Genomic DNA, 19985 nt, shown 5'->3' on the forward strand with positions numbered 1-19985 from the left:
TGTAATGATTATCTTTCTGTCTATCATCTCAGTAATCTCTCTTTTCAGTAGAATCTTTGTCAGGATAGTTAGAAGCCATATGTCCTATCTTATCACAATTGAAACATTTCAAAGGTAGTTTTCCTTTATGTTGAGACATGGACCAGCTAGGACTCGAACCTAGGACCTTCCATGCGTTGATGGAGTGCTCTACCACTGAGCTATTGGTCCAAGATGGACCAGTAGCTCAGTGGTAGAGCACTCCAGCAATGCATGGAAGGTCCTAGGTTCGAGTCCTAGCTAGTCCATGTCTCAACATGGTATCAGAGCCAGGTCCAGGCTAGGAGCCTCAAGCACACGAGAGGTGTAGCTTAAGGGGGGGTGTTGGTGTTGGAAATAAGCCACACTTGGACTAACGATGGACTGGTCCAAGAGGGGCTAGTAGCTCAGTGGTAGAGCACTCCAGTAGTGTATGGAAGGTCCTAGATTCAAGTCCTAGCTGGTCCATGTCTCAACATGGTATCAGAGGGAGCCACACCATCATGAAAATATGCTTAATGCATTCTTCTCTATGAGAGATAAGTTTGAGGAGCAAGCCCTTGTTAATACACTCTTCTCTGTGAGGGAGAAGTTTGAGGTGAAGGCCCCTGTTCCACCCTTTGGGAGTAGTCATGGTGAACGTCACGATGAGATGAAAACATCACGTTGAGCAACTCTATGATGGGCACTTGTGTTCATACTTCATATGCATTCTCATACATGGGAGTAGCCATGATGGATATCATCATGTTGAGTACCATGATGAATCATGTTCCACTCTCTAGGAGTAGCCATGGTGGATGTTATTTCATGACTATATTATTAACAAGGACTCCTCCCTAGCTAAGAGGGAGTGTTGATGTTGTAGTGGTCACCCTTGTGAAGAGACAAATGGTGTCATTGAGGACCGACCCCTTGTGAAAGGGTGCCTCCCTCATATATATAGAAGATGCAAACTCAATCTCTGATCCATTCAATTTATGTGAAGAGTAGTTTATATATTAGTTAGAGAAGATCGATCCTCTAAAGAAAACCAATTAGATTTGCTCTTGTGAAATTTGCTTCAAGGAGTGAAGCAACATATATTGGGCCCGTATCTTGCATTATTGCTAGACATATTTGATATATAAAGACATTTTATGCTAGGTGCTTCTCCCTTAAGTAGGGGGGTTTTCCCTTGGAGATCAAACTGCAGATATTCTAACCAAAAACCTCTTTCAGAGTGAAGGTTGATCACTTCAGAAAAGGTTTAGGTATGATAGAAAGGTAATTTGCTTTGCAATTTGTATTTGCATGTTTAATGTGTAAACTTCTTTGTCATGACAGGACATTTTTGGATTTTATCCCCTGGGTTCATATCTAAGAGGTGACGATCTCTCAAGATAATGAACACTTGTATGGAGACATTATAAGGTGATGATCTTATAATGTCCAAACCAGTTATCATGGTGGATCTCTGGTGAATCATGGATGAAGCCATGATTGTGTTGTGGTAAAACATTCATATGAAATGTTAATGCACATACCACAACTTGGATAAGATGAGAATTTAAATCTTTCTCATATGATTATCCTTAAGTATTGCGTGTAGGCAATACTGATATCACATGCTTAGGTGATATCCTATCAATCGCAAGATTGATGTGATGAACTTCAAGATCACGTGTTTAGGTGATACTACATACCAAATGATTAAATGGTATGATTCTCATGAATGACTAAAATGATCACTATCTATTAAATTATGATGCTTGAATATATTGTCTACATTTATCTTACCTAGCTAAGAGGGAGTGTTAATTATGTTTTGTGTATCTATGGTGAGGGCCATAAGTGTTGACATGGGAGATCACTACACATTTTGTCTGATCATCCTCCCTAGCTAAGAGGGAGTGTTAATATTTGTAGCTTGAGTCGAATGATCATTTAGAATACATATAATATATGTTGATTAATAATAATATATTATTATGTTATATTATTATATTATTATTAATCATATAAAATTTAATATTCAATATTAATCTATTATACTATTCTAAATTAATAATTGATTGATGAAACATTACAATATTGGTTAAATTATCATAATTAAAGGAGAGACATGTCTATTCAAGGACATGCCTCTCCAAAGGAATATATATAGTATAATGTTATTCAATTTGAGAACACATAGAATTCCAAGAATACAAGTATTAGATTGAATCAGATATATACATTAAAATACATCCAATAAAACCTGGGAAAATCAACACTTTATACTTACCTTTGCCTCTCAGTAACCTTCTGGCTAATAGTGCTTCAAACTCTTCTTGCTTTCTGATTTCCTCATACAGTTTGTGTACTTCCTCCATGTTCTTGCGAAATCTTTCACTTGCTCCACTGCGATCCCGTTTAGTGTACTTACTCATTCTATCATTGTAATCATCAGATTCACCAATATGAAAAGAACTAAATACAGATTCAACTTTATTTACCGATGACCCACTGTTATCAAAGTTACTTAACTCAAATGCATGTAGCTTACCAATAGTAGCATCTAAAGAAACTGGCATATTAGGTACAGACCTCAATTCATTGATTGCAGAGACTCGGATTGCATAAGCCGGTAGAAGGTTTCTTAACAACTTACTTGTTATATCCTTTTCTTCAATAGTTCCCCCTTCTCCTTTGATTTGATTGACAATCTCCTTTAGTCTTGTACTGTACTGAGTTATGTTCTCACCTTCATTCATCCTCATAGATTCAAGTTGTCCTCTTAGACTATCCACTTTTTCTCTTTGAACATGTTCATCTCCTCCATACACAGATATGAGCTTGTCCCACATTGCCTTTGCATCATTGTAGCCTTCTAGATCATTAAACTCTGAATCAGTCAATGCAGATGTTATTTCAATCATTGCTTGGATATGTTCTTTCTTTGCTTTTATCTCTTCCATTGTCAATGGATAGGTGCTTGGTGTGATGAAATCATTCTCCAGATAATATACATCATATTCTCCAACTCCTGATAGGTGCAGCTTCAGTAGAGAAACTTGACTTGTTCAACTTTGGTGCATCCCTCTTATACATCTTTGGATCTTTTCCTCAAGTACCTTTAAACTTTTCCCTCTTATATTTATGAGATTGTAATTTCTTAATATTCAGTTTATAGAAACAATTTTTTCCTAATATTAAAATAAATTAGTTTTAGCTTAACAATCAATTTGATTAGAATGCAATTTATGAACCTTTATAGTGTGAGTTGCAGATTATGCTTTTGTTGTCGGGTACTTTTATGTATTTTGCATGTGTGTAGGGCATGGTTGAATAATGTGTATAAGTAAGTTAATATTTAATTAAAATATATGGAAACATCCTTACATATTATAATTTAATATTATATTTTATAATCTAGGTATGTCAAGAATAAGGATGTTGGAACAAAAATGTCTGATAGATTGGATGAGATCATGTATACAATCAACCCCAATGGTGAGAACATCACAACTCATATAATTAAAAATCTCATGGAGGAATTAAAAGAAGAGAAAAAATTTATTGAGTACTTTCAGAAAACTTGGTGTCATGATGAGAGTCGTATAGGTAAGATCATCAGTATATTCATTATGGTTTATATGCATTTACATCAAGTAGTATATTCTGTATACTAAGACATTATATTTTTTGTTTAGAGACGTGGTTTTTTTTTTTTTAAGCTTTTCTCATGCAAATCAAGAAACCAATGCATCCATAGAGTCATATCACTTCCACATAAAGAGTCACTATTTAAGTGACCATTCTAAGTGATAGTTCTGATACTTAATGTAAGTACAGATGCCAAGCTAATAAGATGAGAGGGGGGGTGAATCATACAAACTTAATCTGCCATAAAAACATCAGATTCAACCTCGATAACATAAACTTCAGTAATGTAACCAAAACTACTAAACATGCAAACTCAAAAGCATATAAACATCATACCACTCATAACACCGGATTTAACGTGGAAACCCAAGTAGGGAAAAACCACAGTGGGATTTCGGACCCACTAAGAAATATACTCTTCTAGAGTATGCTCGGTTAAAGGCAAATCCTATTAAAAATTACAAACACATTGCTAGATGTGACCCGCTTAAGGGATTTCCCTCAGATCTGTTAGGATCTTCACCTTGTTAGAAGTGACCTTGTTAAAGGATTTCAAACACTCAATGAGAATGTCACCTTGCTAGAGGGTTTTACAAATAAGACTGTTAAGTCCACTCGGTTAAGAGATTTTCTATCACTTCACTAAATAACAGTAATAAAAATCTATCTGCAACTTCACATCTAAAATGCTAAAGTAGATTCTTATTTTCTCAATACAATATAGACATAGAACTAATCTTGTCCATCTGCTGGGCTCTATACTTTGTTATTCAAAACAGATCTTCAAGCTTTTGTGCTCGGTAATCACTATGTAGCATCCCTATGCATACACTTGCCCGCATACATTGTTTATCAATAGTTCCCTATTTATAAACAGTTCGCCAACCGCTTAATCTCCTTGATCACATTTTCCATGATCAATCATAGCCATCAGATATTCAAACTTTGACTAGGTTCAATGTATCCTTCGATCTGAAAACATTTTACCCTGCCTTGGAACTTGCATATATTTCTTGGAACTTGTACTAGGGTATTTCGGTTCAATTTGAGCTGTAGATCTTCCTGCCGATTTTCCTTTGCCATAGATTCTTTAACAAACTTCATTCATGGCATACCAATCATTTAATCATAGCTAGCTCATCAACTTCCTTCATTAAATAATGCATGTAATTATTTAATGTATTCTATTATTACTTGATTGCAACTTGGTAAATACTAAAATTCACTCGGTAGACATTCTGCCTTCATTAACCGATAGCGATAACCTTAGGGTTTACCGACTAGGTTCTTTTCTCGGTAACATAGTATATTATTAACCTTTCAATCAATAACATATGTAGGATATCAAAACAATCTAATCATCATGATCTCATCATTGTCTAACTCAGTAATAGTTGCCCATAGAATAACTTATTTCTCCCCTTATCCATCTTATTCTTTCTGTTTCTTTTACTGACATCTTTATACTCATCAAATCATACTTCTCAAGATATGGCAACATCATACTAAATTAGAAAATCAATTTCTTGACATCAATGACAAAATAATAATATTAAGACAGTAAACATCCTTAATCAGTTATATCCATAATCATCAACAACCTTTTCAATATCCTTATTGAAATGCCAACAATCTCCCCTTGTCTGTTATAATGCCAAATGCCAACACTAAGAAATGCACAAGGAGAATGGATTGGCTTATCCATACACTTCCCCACAGGGTAGAGTCATTGTATCAAAATAAAAGATATTTACATCTATCTGGGTTCATAACTAATTTAAAAAATGAAAGATATTACATAACAACATTAGAAAGATAAAAAACAATCACAGATGCTGACTTTTATCCCTATTATCTCATTCCTAACATATATAAGATAATAAGTCAAACCATTCCAGTAAAATGATATCTTGTTAGGAAATTTAGAGTAGATTCTCATGTGTGTGATTGTCAGTGGGCAAAAAGAGGAAATACATGCAAACATGTGCTAAAGGTTTTAAATATTCTAAAGAGAAACAAGACAAATGAGGAAGATCAAGTTGTTGGTAAGTGTCATTTGAGATTTAATTTTAATATTTGTATTTTTTATGATTCTTATATTTTTTTAAAACTAAATAAATTAATTTTATTAAATTACAGATGTTACTCTATTGGTTGATAATAATAATGAAGTTGGAGGGAGTTTTAGTCATGAAAACAACACCATTGGTAATATCAATATGATCTTTATAAGTAAATATTAAATTATTTTATGGTTCTCAAACTTAATTAATTTTTGTTTCAATTATAGATGGTCTTATACCTTTAGAATATCAAGATGTGGATGGGGTTGCCATTGGTGAAGCTCAAAGAACTGGTAAATTCTAAAATCACCATTTTGTAATGAAATATCAAAAGATTTTATATATTTTTTGACTTAATCATTGTCATTTCTATTACAAATTGTGGGAAGTCATCTAATACTTCCAATGGTAACTTTCAAAATTTCATTGATTATTTGACTTCATTGCTTCAAAACTTACCAATTGGAGAAGATGAAAAACCAATTTTTAGTCAGTGTGTTGAAAGATTTAGAATAGATATCCATGCATCTTTCAGTTCATCTTCCAAATTTAAATCAATCCCTGGCTCAAAGAACATGCCTGTGAGATGAATACCACCATGGTTTAGTCCAAGTAAAATGCATAAATAACATTGTACTCATCACAGACATAATGCTATTTCTCAAAATTTAAATGAAATAATTGAGGAGCATGAAAATTTTCAATTCCCCTCTTTATGACATAGAAAGCAAAATTAAAAAAAAGGTCACTAATTGCTCAAGCCTAGCGATACAAGAAGAAAGAGCCATTATCATGCATCAACGTGAGTACACTTATTTTAAAGTACTTTAGTAATTTACACGGTAATATTTCTTATTTTTATTTCTTATGTTAAACATGTCATTTTGTAGGTTTGAGTGATCAAAATAGTACTCGACGATGTCGATTACCTTTCTCTATTGATGTAAACAAAGTGATGACAGATGAAACTATACAAGTTATAGATGGTATTGCATTAGCTATTAAATGTTTTTCTTATTTAAAAAATAATAATTAGTTCATATTTCTAACCATTTTTTTTATATCCAATCAAACAAACAAGATACAAGTTGTGGAGGTCAACCATCAATGCTCAATGCTATCCCTAATCAGACCCTTCAACAAAGAGTTACACTTAATTAAAAAATTAAATATTGTTTTGATTAATTACATATTGTAATTTTACACTTGAGCATTTTATCTAAGTTGATTTGTTAATTGTGCATTTTGTTACTTGTGTTGGATGATAAAAAAAATCAGGAACATATGTTACTTGTTTTTGTTGATCCTAAGCAACCAACAACAATGGATGCAATGCAAGTTACAAATGGTAATGAAATTATGAAACAAGTTTTCTTAAATTTTGAGTCTTTAATTTCTAAATTAATTGTATATATGTTGATATGTTAAATGTGAATGTTGTTGCAACTTTAAATGATCAACATAACATCCAAGAATGTATGTTACCCTTCTATCTTGATCTTAACCAAACAATAACAGTAGCCGACACAATGCAAAGTAGAGATGGTAAGGAAATCATGAATTGAACTTAAATCAGTTCCAAGTCATTAATTTGAAAACTAATTTTATAACTAACTTATTGTATTTGTAGGTGATGATGATATTTATATGGAGGATCATGGGCAACACTTTTTTGGATAATCATTATAACTTGTATTATACTTTAATGTATTTACTGTTGAGTACTTAACTCTCTTTGATATATTGGAGGGAGTGCATCGTGGATTTAAGATAGGGACATCATTTGTTGTGAAAAGTTGGCTCATCATGTTGTGACCTTTATTTTTTAAAGGATAATGAAGCAATTTATTTTGACTCATGATGTTTACATGGCACTTCAATCATATAACATTCTATGTGTTGGGTAAAGGTTTTATAATTGACATCTTTATCAAGTAATCTTCTTCAACCATTTTAGTTTCCTAAGACCATTATTTCATTTTATCTTTCTTGTTTCACTCCACATCCCTCTTTGCATAGCCTTATTTACTGATTGTCATTTCCTTTTTATCTATTTGAGCTTCATTATCTATGCTTTGAATTGATTTAATATCTTAGTACAAATTTATTTTTTTATAATTTATTTAATTTATTTTTCATCACGTGGTCAAGTGCATTCAAGGTTATTTACTGCATTCTAACATAATGGACCAAAATATCTCCCCCACATAAAAAAAAAGAAGTGCAACTACAAATGTGAATTAATATTAATAATCCAATTACAAATTTTCTCATGCATTATGTTTGGTATGTCTAAACTTCATTAGTGCAAATCAATATAATATAGTTAATATAAATACAAATATTCATAAGAAATAATTACTAATCAAACTATTACTTAAAAATAATTGCTAATCAAAATTAAAATGTAATATATTAAATTCTAATCATTTATTAAAAAATATCAAGAATAATAGAAATACATTAATTTTATAAGATATGATCTAAAATTTTAATAAAAAATGTTGAAAAATTCAACTTTAACAATTCTTACTACATATATAATCTAAACTTTTTTCAATTTTTACTATTTTTTATTCTTACATACTTTTAAAGAAAAAAGATTTTATTTTGTACCTTAAAAACATATACTATACAAACTTATTTGGTCATCCAAGATTACTAAATAGTAATGCTCAAAGAATTGTTTTGAAACTAGAAATTTTCTACCTGAAAATATTTGGTTTTATAAGATTGTTTGAACGAATTTAGACACAATATTTTTTTAATTGCTCTACTTGCGTTGTACGCATCTGAGGACTTTTGTCACTTTTCAACTCTGTCATGTCAGGTCTGAGTCCGTGAATAGACGGTACATCGTACTATGGAGGGGTATGTAGCGGACGCGTCTATTCTGGCTCCAAAACGACAGTATGGATTGACTAACACGCGTGTTAGTCGCGCGTTTTACATCGTCGATTTTGCAATTAATGGCTACGATTGACTAGCCTGTCGCTAACACGCTGTATGGAAGGTGTATTTTGGAGCCAGAATAGCTTCAGCCATATGCAACATGCCCATGACACGACAATGGATGGGTATGCTACTCCAGGTTGTGTGGTTTTCGTGGGATTTCACCAAACGAGCACGTATTCCTAGATATGTGAGGAAAAGATTACTTCTAGCATTGAATGGAATATGCCATGAAAGTGTACAATAGAGAACAACATTTCCATACCACCTCTTATGCAAGACTTTGAATGAAGAGTCCTCATTCTCATTGTCAACAATAGGTATAGTCCAATGTCAAAGTAAAATAAACCATTTTCAACAATTTCGGTTTTGGGTTTTCAAACCACAATTTCTAGTTCTGATATTTTTTCCTCAATAGACCTTGACTTGCTTCAAGTCTTCAAAGAAGACGACCTTAACTGGTCCAATACGCGGAAATAAAATGGTGCGCGTCCGTCCATCTCTTAGTAATCTAATTCTCCTCAAATATAAATTCTTATATCTGACTAAGAAGCAATTAAAACTTGGACTAAACAAAATTTATTAAACGAAAAATTGTACTAAATTATTGCTGGCGATTTTCTTTTCAGGCTTACATTGTTTGCTGTTCTGTTACTATTCAATGAAGTCATTCCTTGATTTTTCTGTGCTTCAGTTTAGAGCTATATAGTCTCCATCAACTCAAGAAACGATGGAAACTTACAAGATGGAAATGGGAAGAAATGGTCTCTTAGGATATCTGCTCTTCTTTCATGTAATACTAATTATATTTCACACCATTGATGGGTCAGTTGCTAGTAGGGGAGATACACTTTTCTTAGGCGACTCGCTTACTGGAAAGCAAACAATAATCTCAATGAATGGGATGTTTGAATTGGGATTCTTTAGCACAAATGGAAGTAATAACTGGTATATTGGCATCTGGTATGCCGAAGTACCAGAGAAGACAAAAGTTTGGGTGGCTAATAGGGAGACTCCCGCAAGAGACAGGCCTGGCATTTTGAAGCTGTCAAGAGAAGGTCATCTGGGACTGTTTGATGCAAAAGGTGGATCTGTATGGTCGGTCAATGTGTCCAAGAAGGCTTCAAAGGCTGTAATTTTAGACTCGGGTAACTTTTTAATGGTGGCTGATGAGAATATATCTGACCCTCTTTGGGAGAGTTTCGACCATCCTGTAGACACCTGGTTACCCGGGATGAGGTTCGGTGGACAGCAAAAGTTAGTTTCTTGGAAAAACTCATTGGATCCCGCTCCTGGGCTTTTCTCCTTCCACATGGATCCATCCGGGGTTAAACAATTTGTGCTAACATGGAACAACTCTGTACAGTATTGGCGGAGCGGGACATGGAATGGCGAAATTTTCCGGGAAATCCCAGAAATGGGAAACAAAGGGTTCTACAATATCAGCGTTGAACGTGTTGGCTCATTTTTGTATATGACTTATTCACCGATTCATCCCATATTTAAGGTATCCCGTTTCGTCCTAGTTAACTCCGGGGCAATTCAAGAATACAATCTGATTGAGGGCAGCAAATGGAACATGTTCTGGTCCAAACCCAGAGATCAGTGTGCCGTATATGGTCTCTGTGGGGTTTATGGAACCTGCGACTCCAACAATCTTACCTTCTGCACCTGTGCAGAAGGGTTCAAGCCCAAAGACGATCTGTCTTGGAGATCGCGAGAGTGGTGGTCAAGTGGCTGTTTTAGGCAGAGCCCGTTGAGCTGCGATGCAGAAAATGAAAGCACTGACCAATTCTTCGAGTCGAACGTAATGTTGCCTGATGATAATTACTCTTTCTCATTACCTGCACCCACAAAAAAAGATTGCGAGAAAGCGTGTCTCCGCAACTGCTCGTGCACTGCATTTACTTTCAATCCGCCTTCATGGGCGTGCAAAATCTGGTCAGGAGATCTGCTAAACATGTACAGTTTTCCATCACAAAGCAATACAAATGTGTCCATTAGAGTAGCTGCCTCTGCACTTCTTAAGTTTCATAGGCAATCTTCCTCAGAAGGGAAAACCACACGTATTGTGGGCGCAATGCTTGGTACCATTGGTGCTCTTGCCGTTGTTTTGGGTATATTTTCGATTGTAATGTGGCGGAAGCATCGGCTACGATCGACTGAGAGGTATGGAGATTCCTCTAATTCTTTTCTTAGAATGTTTAGCTACAAGGAGTTGAAAATTGCAACTAGGAATTTCAGCTCTAAGTTGGGGAGCGGAGGATTTGGCTCAGTGTTCAAAGGAACTCTAACGGACGGTACGCTTGTGGCTGTAAAGAAAATGGAGGGTTCATCACAAGATGAGAAGCAATTCCGAGCGGAAATCAGTTCCCTTGGAAACGTTCAACATGTAAATCTGGTCAGGCTTCGAGGGTTTTGTGCAGAAGGATCCAGACGCTTACTGATTTATGATTTCATGCCGAACGGCTCTCTGGATTCTTTACTGTTCACAAGTGACTCAAAAACTGAACGGAAGGTACTTGACTGGAAGACTCGATTTGAGATAGTATTAGGCACTGCAAGAGGGTTACTTTATCTCCATGAAGAATGTAGAGATTGCATCATTCACAGCGATGTTAAACCAGGAAACATTCTGCTGGACAGTAATTTGTCACCCAAGATAGCAGATTTTGGTTTGGCAAAGCTTGTGGGTAGAGGTTTTAGCCACGTGCTGATCACTACAAGAGGAACGAGAGGTTACTTGGCTCCAGAGTGGATCTCCGGTCTTCCCATCACTCCCAAAGTTGACGTCTACAGTTTTGGTATGACGCTCTTCGAAATCATCTCGGGGCGAAGAAATCTGGAGTTAAATGTACAAGATTCAAGTAAGTATTACTTTCCTGTGTGGGCTGCAACTCAGATTAACCAGGGAAAGACGATTAATATTGTGGAGGAGGGTGTTGCAGAGGAGGCAGATATTGAAGAGGTGAGAAGAGCAAGTATTGTAGGTTTGTTATGCATAGAAGAGGATGAGTATATGAGACCAAACATGGGGCAAGTGGTGCGGATGCTGGAAGGGAAGTTGGAGCCTCGAACTCTGCAGATTCAGAAGTCTCTACCCGAGGAAGAGCAAGCAGAACAAAGCCAGACTAGTACGGATAGCGGTGGCAATGGCATTAGTTAAAGTAATGTACCTGTAATAAACTGTTGTGGTGAACATGTCATTTTAATTAATATGTTTTATGTTTAATCATAGTAATGTGTAAATGTACTTTTTATGTCAAATAAGAAGATAAATATTTTTATGCATCATTTTGTTACTATATTTTAGGTGATGTGTTTAGCTAGACGATTTTATATGAAAGAAATAATTTATAATGTAGGGAAGAGTACAGTTTCATTTTCCAATAACCATTCACTTTTTGTACATCCAAATTTCAGTTACTAATTTTAAAGGCACCAAAAAAAAGATAACTAAAATCAAGTTAATAAATTTAACAATTACTATCTAATAGTTGCTCACTATTGGGGCATTTGTGCACAACTACTAGGTCATTTGTGCATAAGTATTGACAATTTTAATTGCACAGTTATAGGAACATCTTTAAGTAAGTATCAATTGACACTTTGAAATGTGTACTTTCTAACCCTTGCATGAATAGTGGATCCCAAAGCATGCATCATTACTACCCAAAAACCAGAACAATAGTTATAAGCAGTTAAGTCACATACAAAGACAACAAAAGAAGAAAACATCAAAGTAGATGTACTGGCAATAATGGCTACAGGTACGCTTCCTCTAATATTTTTGAAATTTTATTTTAATATTAAATAAAAATATTTTATTTTTACAATGTAAAATATAGATATTTAAAACATTTAAATTTATCAATATAAGATTTAAATGTAATGATTTTGTGAGAAAATTTATGGGAGCAAAAATCAAGAGTATAAGGTTTTAAAAGAAAGAACAAAAAATCATTGAAATGGCAAGTAGATTACATATAAATAAAATCATTACTACATAGAAAGAAAAAAATTCTATAATATTTGGTATGGTTACATTCATTTTCAATATTATTACATAGTTTGATACACATTTTTATGAACCATTGTATTCCCATGTAGAACATCTCAAACTACCCAAACTAATCTATCAAAATAACTCCCAAAATAACATCTAACTATATACTAACAATAATGTATGACTACTAACAAGTCATTAATGTAACTTTATTTCTAATGTATAACTAGTATTTCACTATGGGTGGTGTTGTCTATGAGCACAGAGGCAATGTCGTGTTGGCTTACATGACCAACTTGGGAATGCAAACCTCGAGCTTTGCAGAGGTAGCTACCATTTATTATGGTTTGATCATCATTAATGAAAAAAATTAAAATCAAATTTGAATAGAAGGTGACTCGAGAAACACAATCCTTTTCCTAAAATCTTAATTTGCTCTAGATTGGAAATGTTAAGGCTTGCTGGACATGTGTAAGTCCCTTATTTGAGGCATTAGCCACATTGGCCTCAATCACATGACGAGGGAGGGAAACAAAGTTGCAAACATGCTGGCTTCTTTAGGTCCATTTTCCAAGAATTTAAAAATCTGGACTAGTTCCTATAATATTCTAGATTTGGTTCATGTAGCAATCTAGGAGGACATGAAGTATAATGATGGGGTATAATTCAAAAATTGCCTTTCTATCCTAGCTGCCCTTTTGTCTAGTCATTTTCCCCTAGATTGGCACACGTTCTTTTCAAAAAGAAGTGTCATTTCTCCTCATAAGTGCTATGGTACCCAAACTACTAGTTTTTGTTTCACCCACCTAGTTTCTTTTAGAAAGCTCAAGGTGGTGAAATTGTAGGGGGCGACAATTAATCAAAGTTGAATCTGATAACTATGAAGAATTCAAGTGCAAACCAAAGCTATGGTAGAAAGTGATCAAGGGGAATTTAGAGAGTTATGTGGAGGGCATGGAGGGTTTTGACTTGGAGCTTTCAAAAGACTTTGCAGAGCCCTAGCATAAGGGGGGGTGAAAATTTGCAAGGTTACCTTCAAATTCACATTAGAGTTGATTACGATCAATACTGGACTCCCTTAAGATGGTATTACATTTCCTAAGATGTTGACGAGATCATATACGAAAGAATTGAAGTGATTCTTCAAGAAGGGTGAAGGAGTTTTGAAGTTGCAAAGTGGATACAATAGAGAAGAACTCCCTGAAAAATGGAAGGATGTGGACTCTCTTAAATCAAATTATTCACCCTTGATGCTTGTTTTAAAATAGTTCACACTCGAACCTTCCCCATGTTAAATCACTTGAGGTATGGAATCCGCGTGAACTTTTCTTCCTGCTTCTATTCATCCTTATCCCAATTCGTTTCTAGAGCCAAGTCAAATAATTTATTGCCCCTATATGAGGATTCGATCCTTAGGCTATATAATTTTCATCTTTCTTTAACCCCTTTGGGTGCATCCGTTTCTAATCTCCTTAATCCCCTGCCAGACCTAAATCTAGTGATTGAGGTCTCTAGGGCCCGTGTGGATAAAAGTACCTTAGTTATTGGTTCTTCCTCTATGCCCAAACTTGTCCCCACCTATTTTAAACCCTAGCAGAGATGTGAAGCAAGATTCCTCTTCTAATTCACCCCCCAAATAATTGGAGGTGTTGTAGTGTAGTGAAGATGACTTAGGGGTTGAGGAATATGATTCTTATTCTTATTTAGAATCTAAGTGGTCTCCTACTTGTTCGACAAGGTGGCCCCCTTTCCCCCTAATCAAGAGACCTTTGACCCTAAGAACTCTCCCATAAATGTTTAGGCATCAATTTTTAAACTGGAGGAGAATGTGGAGAGATAAGAAATGGTTATTAAGTGGCTCCTCTCATAGTTCGATGTGGCAATTAAAAAAATCAGTAGGGTGAAAGTGTTGGCTAAGGCAAGGATGAGAGTGGATAAATAGGTTATGGATAAGGATGAATGTGTTTGGGAAACAACAACTGATATCACCAAGAAGATGGAGAAATGGGAGAAAGTTGAGGGGAGATTAAAAGATCTCTCTAAGAAGGTGACATAAAAAAATGACAATAAAATTCTTCTGGAACTGGAAGAGAACCGGGAGATCTTGATTGGAAAATTTGAGTAAATGGATAAAAAAGACAAGAAATGATGGTGAAAAACTCAACTTCTCTCAAAGGTATATAGGATGAAATTGATTAGAGGAGAGCCAAACACAAGAAACATTTTTTGTCTCATTCTACACCAAGGGATCCCCTTGATTCCATGATTAAGGACGCACTAGATTTTGGTACATCTAATTTTTCTAAATATCCTAACAAATTTTTTTACTTCTCTAATATAGTCCTTAGTTTATGTAAAGATTGGCAAGAAGGTAATGCCACTACCTAATAGCCCATCCCTTTGTGCCTTTGGCAGTTGGTTAGTTTCACTAGTTTTGTTGTTTTTTGTGTTGTTACCTCTGTCTCTAATTTAGTTTGTGAGTGGTTTTCGTCAATCTTTAATTTTTTGGATCTATTTTTTTAGTATTTGTGCCCTTCTAGTGCACCCTAGGTGGCACTTTTTTGTAGTTATGTAACACTTGGTAATCAAAACTAGTATTTCACTGTATATAGTATAGATGTAATGCAAATTTTAACAAATACTCCCATCTCTTACAAATTCATTAAAGATAAGAGACCAAATGAATGTTATTCCATCTATCATCCCTTTCAAGAGAGTTAAGTTGTCTTCAATTGATTATATGAATATGGATGCTATCCATAATTTATGTTCCTTATTTACATAAAGTGGCCATATTTTATAGAGAAGGAACAAGCAATTTTATATTGCGTCTCTTTCATTGTTTTTACAAAAAGTAATGTTATGCTTATGGAGCCTATCACTCTTTATGAATTGGAGAAGGTTGTCTTATATAAGAAGAAAGGCATGGATCATGATCCTAATGGCTTAATCATTGAAATCTTCTAATAATTATATGATAATATGAAGGATAATATCCTTTAGGTTGTAATTGAGTCCTAGAATAATAAATAGATGCATGGAGAATTTAAATCTATATTTATCACCTTGATTCCTAAGAAGGCTTGAGCTAGATCCTTTAATCATTTATGCCCTATTTCTCTCTACAACTCAAAAAGAAAAATTACTACCAAGATCATTGATGATCAAATGAAAAAAATTCTAATTTATTTCATCGTAAAAAAGTAAGGGTATTTCTTAATGGAACTCAATTTCTTGATGGTATTGTTATTTCTTTGAAATCTACTTTTATCATAGTTGATATGTCCAATACTTATGATAGATTAATTTGGGTCTTCCTACAAAATTTTGTTTCTATTATTAGTTTTTTAGTTTAGGATGTCTCCATTGGACATGAGTTGTGATTTATTTATTGATAAATATAAAGATGCAAGAACAAAGGTTGTGAAATTAAATCACTTTCGTACAAACCATTCAAAGAATGTGATACAAGGATTTGACTGCTGTAACATGAAAATATGAAACTTATATGCAATTCTAAAAATTAAGCTACCTTATCATAGAAAACCATGCCTAGATCCTTTTTATTGTACTTATTAAAGGAAAATGGTCGTTGATCCATATGAGAAAGGGAAAACCATTGAGATCAATGATGTGGAGGATATGGAAAAAGAGGTTGTCGGAACATAGACTTTAAAGTCTAAATATTCAACTTAGAGGATAAGTGTGACGAATTTTCCTACAAGGAGGAGAGATGTAAACCTTAAGGTTTCCACAGATAAGACAAATAATGTAATACCTTTCGTATTTCATCAATTTTTGGATGATGATGATTCTTAAAGAACCAAGAGTTTTGAGACTTTGTGATGAGGTTAAAAAGAGACGAATATCAAAGATTTTTTTTGAGGAAATAAAAAACACTAATCCATCTTAGTAGCAAGCAGTGACAAAATACGTACTGCCAAAAAATGATTTTTAAACTAATAATATAACTCTCGAGAAAGGGAGAACAATGGTGTAGGAGAGTAGATTACTATTTCTTCCCAATTGGGATATTACTATTGTATTTATTTATTTTTATTTAAGAAGTAGAATAAATAGGTATATAGTACTAGTGAGAGACAAGAAGAGGAAGCTTTATTAGGTTTAGGGTTTTATCATAGTTTTAAAATATTGGCAATTTGATCCCTAGCTCCAAATACTAATAAACAAAATATTGTCCCTAGTGTTGAGGAGATAAGGGGAGATGTAATAATAAAGGGGTGTGAAATCATTTCTCTACAAGCTACATCATTGGTGGTAAACATTTCTCTATTTAGTGAGGCCACAATCATCAAATTACATTAAGACCATGATGAGCTTAAGAAAAATATATAAGTAGATGAAGATTGAAAATAATCAATTGAATTCTATAGAGTTAGAATCAACAAGTACACCCATGCCTACCATCTCAAGCCCTTCAAGCTTAGTAGAAGCATTTCCATCAATGCAGAGTGTAGGTAAGGTGGTGATAGACATGGTTAACTACTCATTATAGAAAATAAATACCAAAGTAGATGATACATAAAAAGTATATGCAGATTAAAAATATTACTTAGCTAGAGATGAATTGGACTCTAATAACATCAAAGGAATAAAGGACAAGTTGATGCCAAGAACTTCAAAAATAAGACAAATTACCAAGGTATCTAGGTTTGATCTTGACAAACCTACACAAATGATGTCAACCAATGAGATGATGAACACTCTTAAGGAGGTGGTATCCTACATTGAAAATCTCGACAAGTAATTAAGAGATAAGCTTAGGCTAATTGATTCTATTGAGAAGAAGGTGATACTTGGCATCAAGAATTAACAAGGTCAAGCATAGTTTGGAAACATAGGCCCTAATCTTGTATCCTAATATGCACATGGTGTAGGAGCACCTGGGACTTAGACTATTTAGCTTTCTCAATTTTGGCTTGTACTAACCCTAGCCACGTCAGTAGTGAATAAGGAATCCAGGAGGGTCCAAGAGTTAGTGTTTTGAGTCAATGTAGGCCTAGGTTGAGTTCATTCTTCTAAGGTTTGCATTTTTGTGTAAATAGTGGGTTTGAGTAGGTAGTTGACCTTCTTGATGGTCAAAAGTGTCAAAACTTAGTATAAGCATTAGGGAGGGTTAAATTAATCTTAGGAATGTTTGAAAAGTCATGTGTGATGACTTATAATAGGTCTTATAGGTTGAGGAGACCAAAAAGTGAAAAAGTGCAAAGTTGCAAAAAGTTGCATGACAACTTTTGAAAGTTGTCATGACAATTTTTGTCCTAAATTGGTTAGCGATGGAGTTAGGGATTGTCAAACTCCCTAGGATGACTCCACACATGGGAAATACTATAAGTACCCTCTCTTTCATGGTTACCAAGGTTGGATAATGTGTTTTGTAAGTCCAACAATCTGAAACCACTCATTTTCAGACTAGTTGACAGCATTTTGGCTTGTTTTTTCTCATTTTTCAAATGAAAATGGATTGAATTCACTTATCCAAAAATGGATTGAGTTTCTTTAGTATGTTACAAAGGTTTTAGTTCCATTTCAAGCTTTGTAGATTGTTTTCATTTGTATTTTCTTGTTTTTGTTTGCAAACAACTAGTTTTGGCTTGTACATAGCAGTTTTATGTAAAATGGTTGCCCCATGAATTCCACACTTGTTAGGGGGTATTTTGGACCATTTTCACTCAAGCCCTAAAAAATCAGATTTTGGAGGCCTAATTGGGGCTCATTCCTTGTAGCCCTTTTCTAGGCAAGATATTGAAATTGGTAAGAAAAAAAATGGTTGCAAACCTCAAATGGACCCTAAATGCATTAAAAACATACTAGAAGACACCTCCACACCTCTACATCAACTCATGATAGTAGGAGGTCAATTTGACAAGTTGAAGCCAAGAAGCCATAATTGAGCACATGGGAAGCACTGTGAATTGGTAGGGTTCCTAGCCAAAACACTTGAAGCAAACACCTTGGAATGGTCAAGATTCAAGCCCTAGAAGAGACTAAGAAGGACTTGGAGGTCTAGAGAGCAACTAGGCCTAGTGAGTTGGTGAAACTGAGCAACACCAACTAGGTGAAGTGTTAAGTAAACTAGGTGAACCCCATTAGCACAAATAATGAATTTGAATATAAGTATTCTCAATACTACATTGGATGGGATGTATGATCTAGAGGTAATTTTTTATGGTTTTAACAAAGAAACTAAGGTAGTTTTAGATGCAAAATATGTAGGGCACAATGAGAAATTTAGTAAAATTCAAGAATTTGAATGGCCACTTAAGGTAATGTACATTTCATAAGAAGAAATATATATATTAGGCATATTTTATTTCAATTGGTCATAAATTTTCAACATATAATATCTAACTCAAAAAGTGACCTGATTTTAGTAGTTGTGAAGTAATGCAATATTTTTGGTGTAAGTAGGCGGTTCAAGCATCAATATTTGAGCTTTTCACTAGCAAAAAATGATTGATAATATTTGTTCTTATGTAAAATGTTATATTTTGGGCCATGGATGGAGATGAGCCATGGAAAATCCTAATAAGAAACAATATTTCATCCTCAATCCCTAAGAAAGCTAAGAAATGGAAGGATCTCCCCATGATTGACCTTCTTCTTAGATAGATAGAGGTGTCCCTAGTTGGTTCTAGGGTCTCTAAGTCCCTATGGAAAGCTTGGGAGTAGGTGAAAAAATTGGTACACTATAATGTAAATGGAATTAGACAAGGACATATTGCCAGTGACAGATATATATGGTGGAATCTATTTCATAATGGGAAACCATTAGCAACTCTCCAAGGTTGCTCTGCTCTAAAATGGCATAATATGGGAATTAAATATTTTGATCAGATATTGGAGAATGGCCAATTGAGAATGTGGGAGGATCTAAAACTTACCTTCTCTATCTCGATTTTCTAGAGCAGAACCTATAACATCCTTAATTCGGCCTTAGCCTCTGCTTTTCCCCCAACACACCCTCCTCTCCCCCACTCACCCATTTCTGCACTCACTAATACATTTGGGGTCAAATTCTAATGGAGGTTTCTGACGGACAAGGAGCATTGTGTGAAAATTTGATTTTTTTTTTTAAAATGCCCGTGTTCATCGGAATTCCGACGATAACCCAATGACATTAGGGTTTTTTTGAAAAAGTGCCCATGTTCATCGGAATTTTGATGAACGCGTGCATTACTTTAAAAAAGAGAAAAGACCAAAATCCCACCTCTTTACAAAATCTTGCCTATCTCATTTGTCCCGCCTCTGTAGCGATCATTGGTGACAAACACGGCCGTAGCAGGGAACAGGGGAAT

The 19985-nt window shown here is 34.5% G+C and overlaps 1 protein-coding gene and 1 non-coding gene across 2 annotated transcripts; one reads left to right on the plus strand and one right to left on the minus strand.

The window, feature by feature from the left end:
- Positions 1 to 138: 138 nt before the first annotated feature.
- TRNAV-AAC (transfer RNA valine (anticodon AAC)) lies at positions 139 to 210 on the minus strand. The gene has a single exon. It is a non-coding gene; the product is annotated as a tRNA-Val (tRNA).
- A 9180-nt stretch (positions 211 to 9390) lies between these two features.
- On the plus strand, positions 9391 to 11826 carry LOC131873140 (G-type lectin S-receptor-like serine/threonine-protein kinase At2g19130). Its single transcript, XM_059216214.1, has one exon. The coding sequence runs from the start codon at positions 9391 to 9393 to the stop codon at positions 11824 to 11826; it is 2436 nt and encodes an 811-aa protein (XP_059072197.1).
- Positions 11827 to 19985: the final 8159 nt, after the last annotated feature.

The sequence above is a fragment of the Cryptomeria japonica genome, unplaced genomic scaffold, assembly GCF_030272615.1.
Source record: "Cryptomeria japonica unplaced genomic scaffold, Sugi_1.0 HiC_scaffold_1091, whole genome shotgun sequence".
In the NCBI taxonomy this organism is placed as follows: domain Eukaryota; kingdom Viridiplantae; phylum Streptophyta; class Pinopsida; order Cupressales; family Cupressaceae; genus Cryptomeria; species Cryptomeria japonica.

Coding starts and splice junctions, on each gene's coding strand:
- LOC131873140 (XM_059216214.1), top strand. CDS start 9,391: ATGGAAACTTACAAGATGGAAATGGGAAGAAATGGTCTCTTAGGATAT.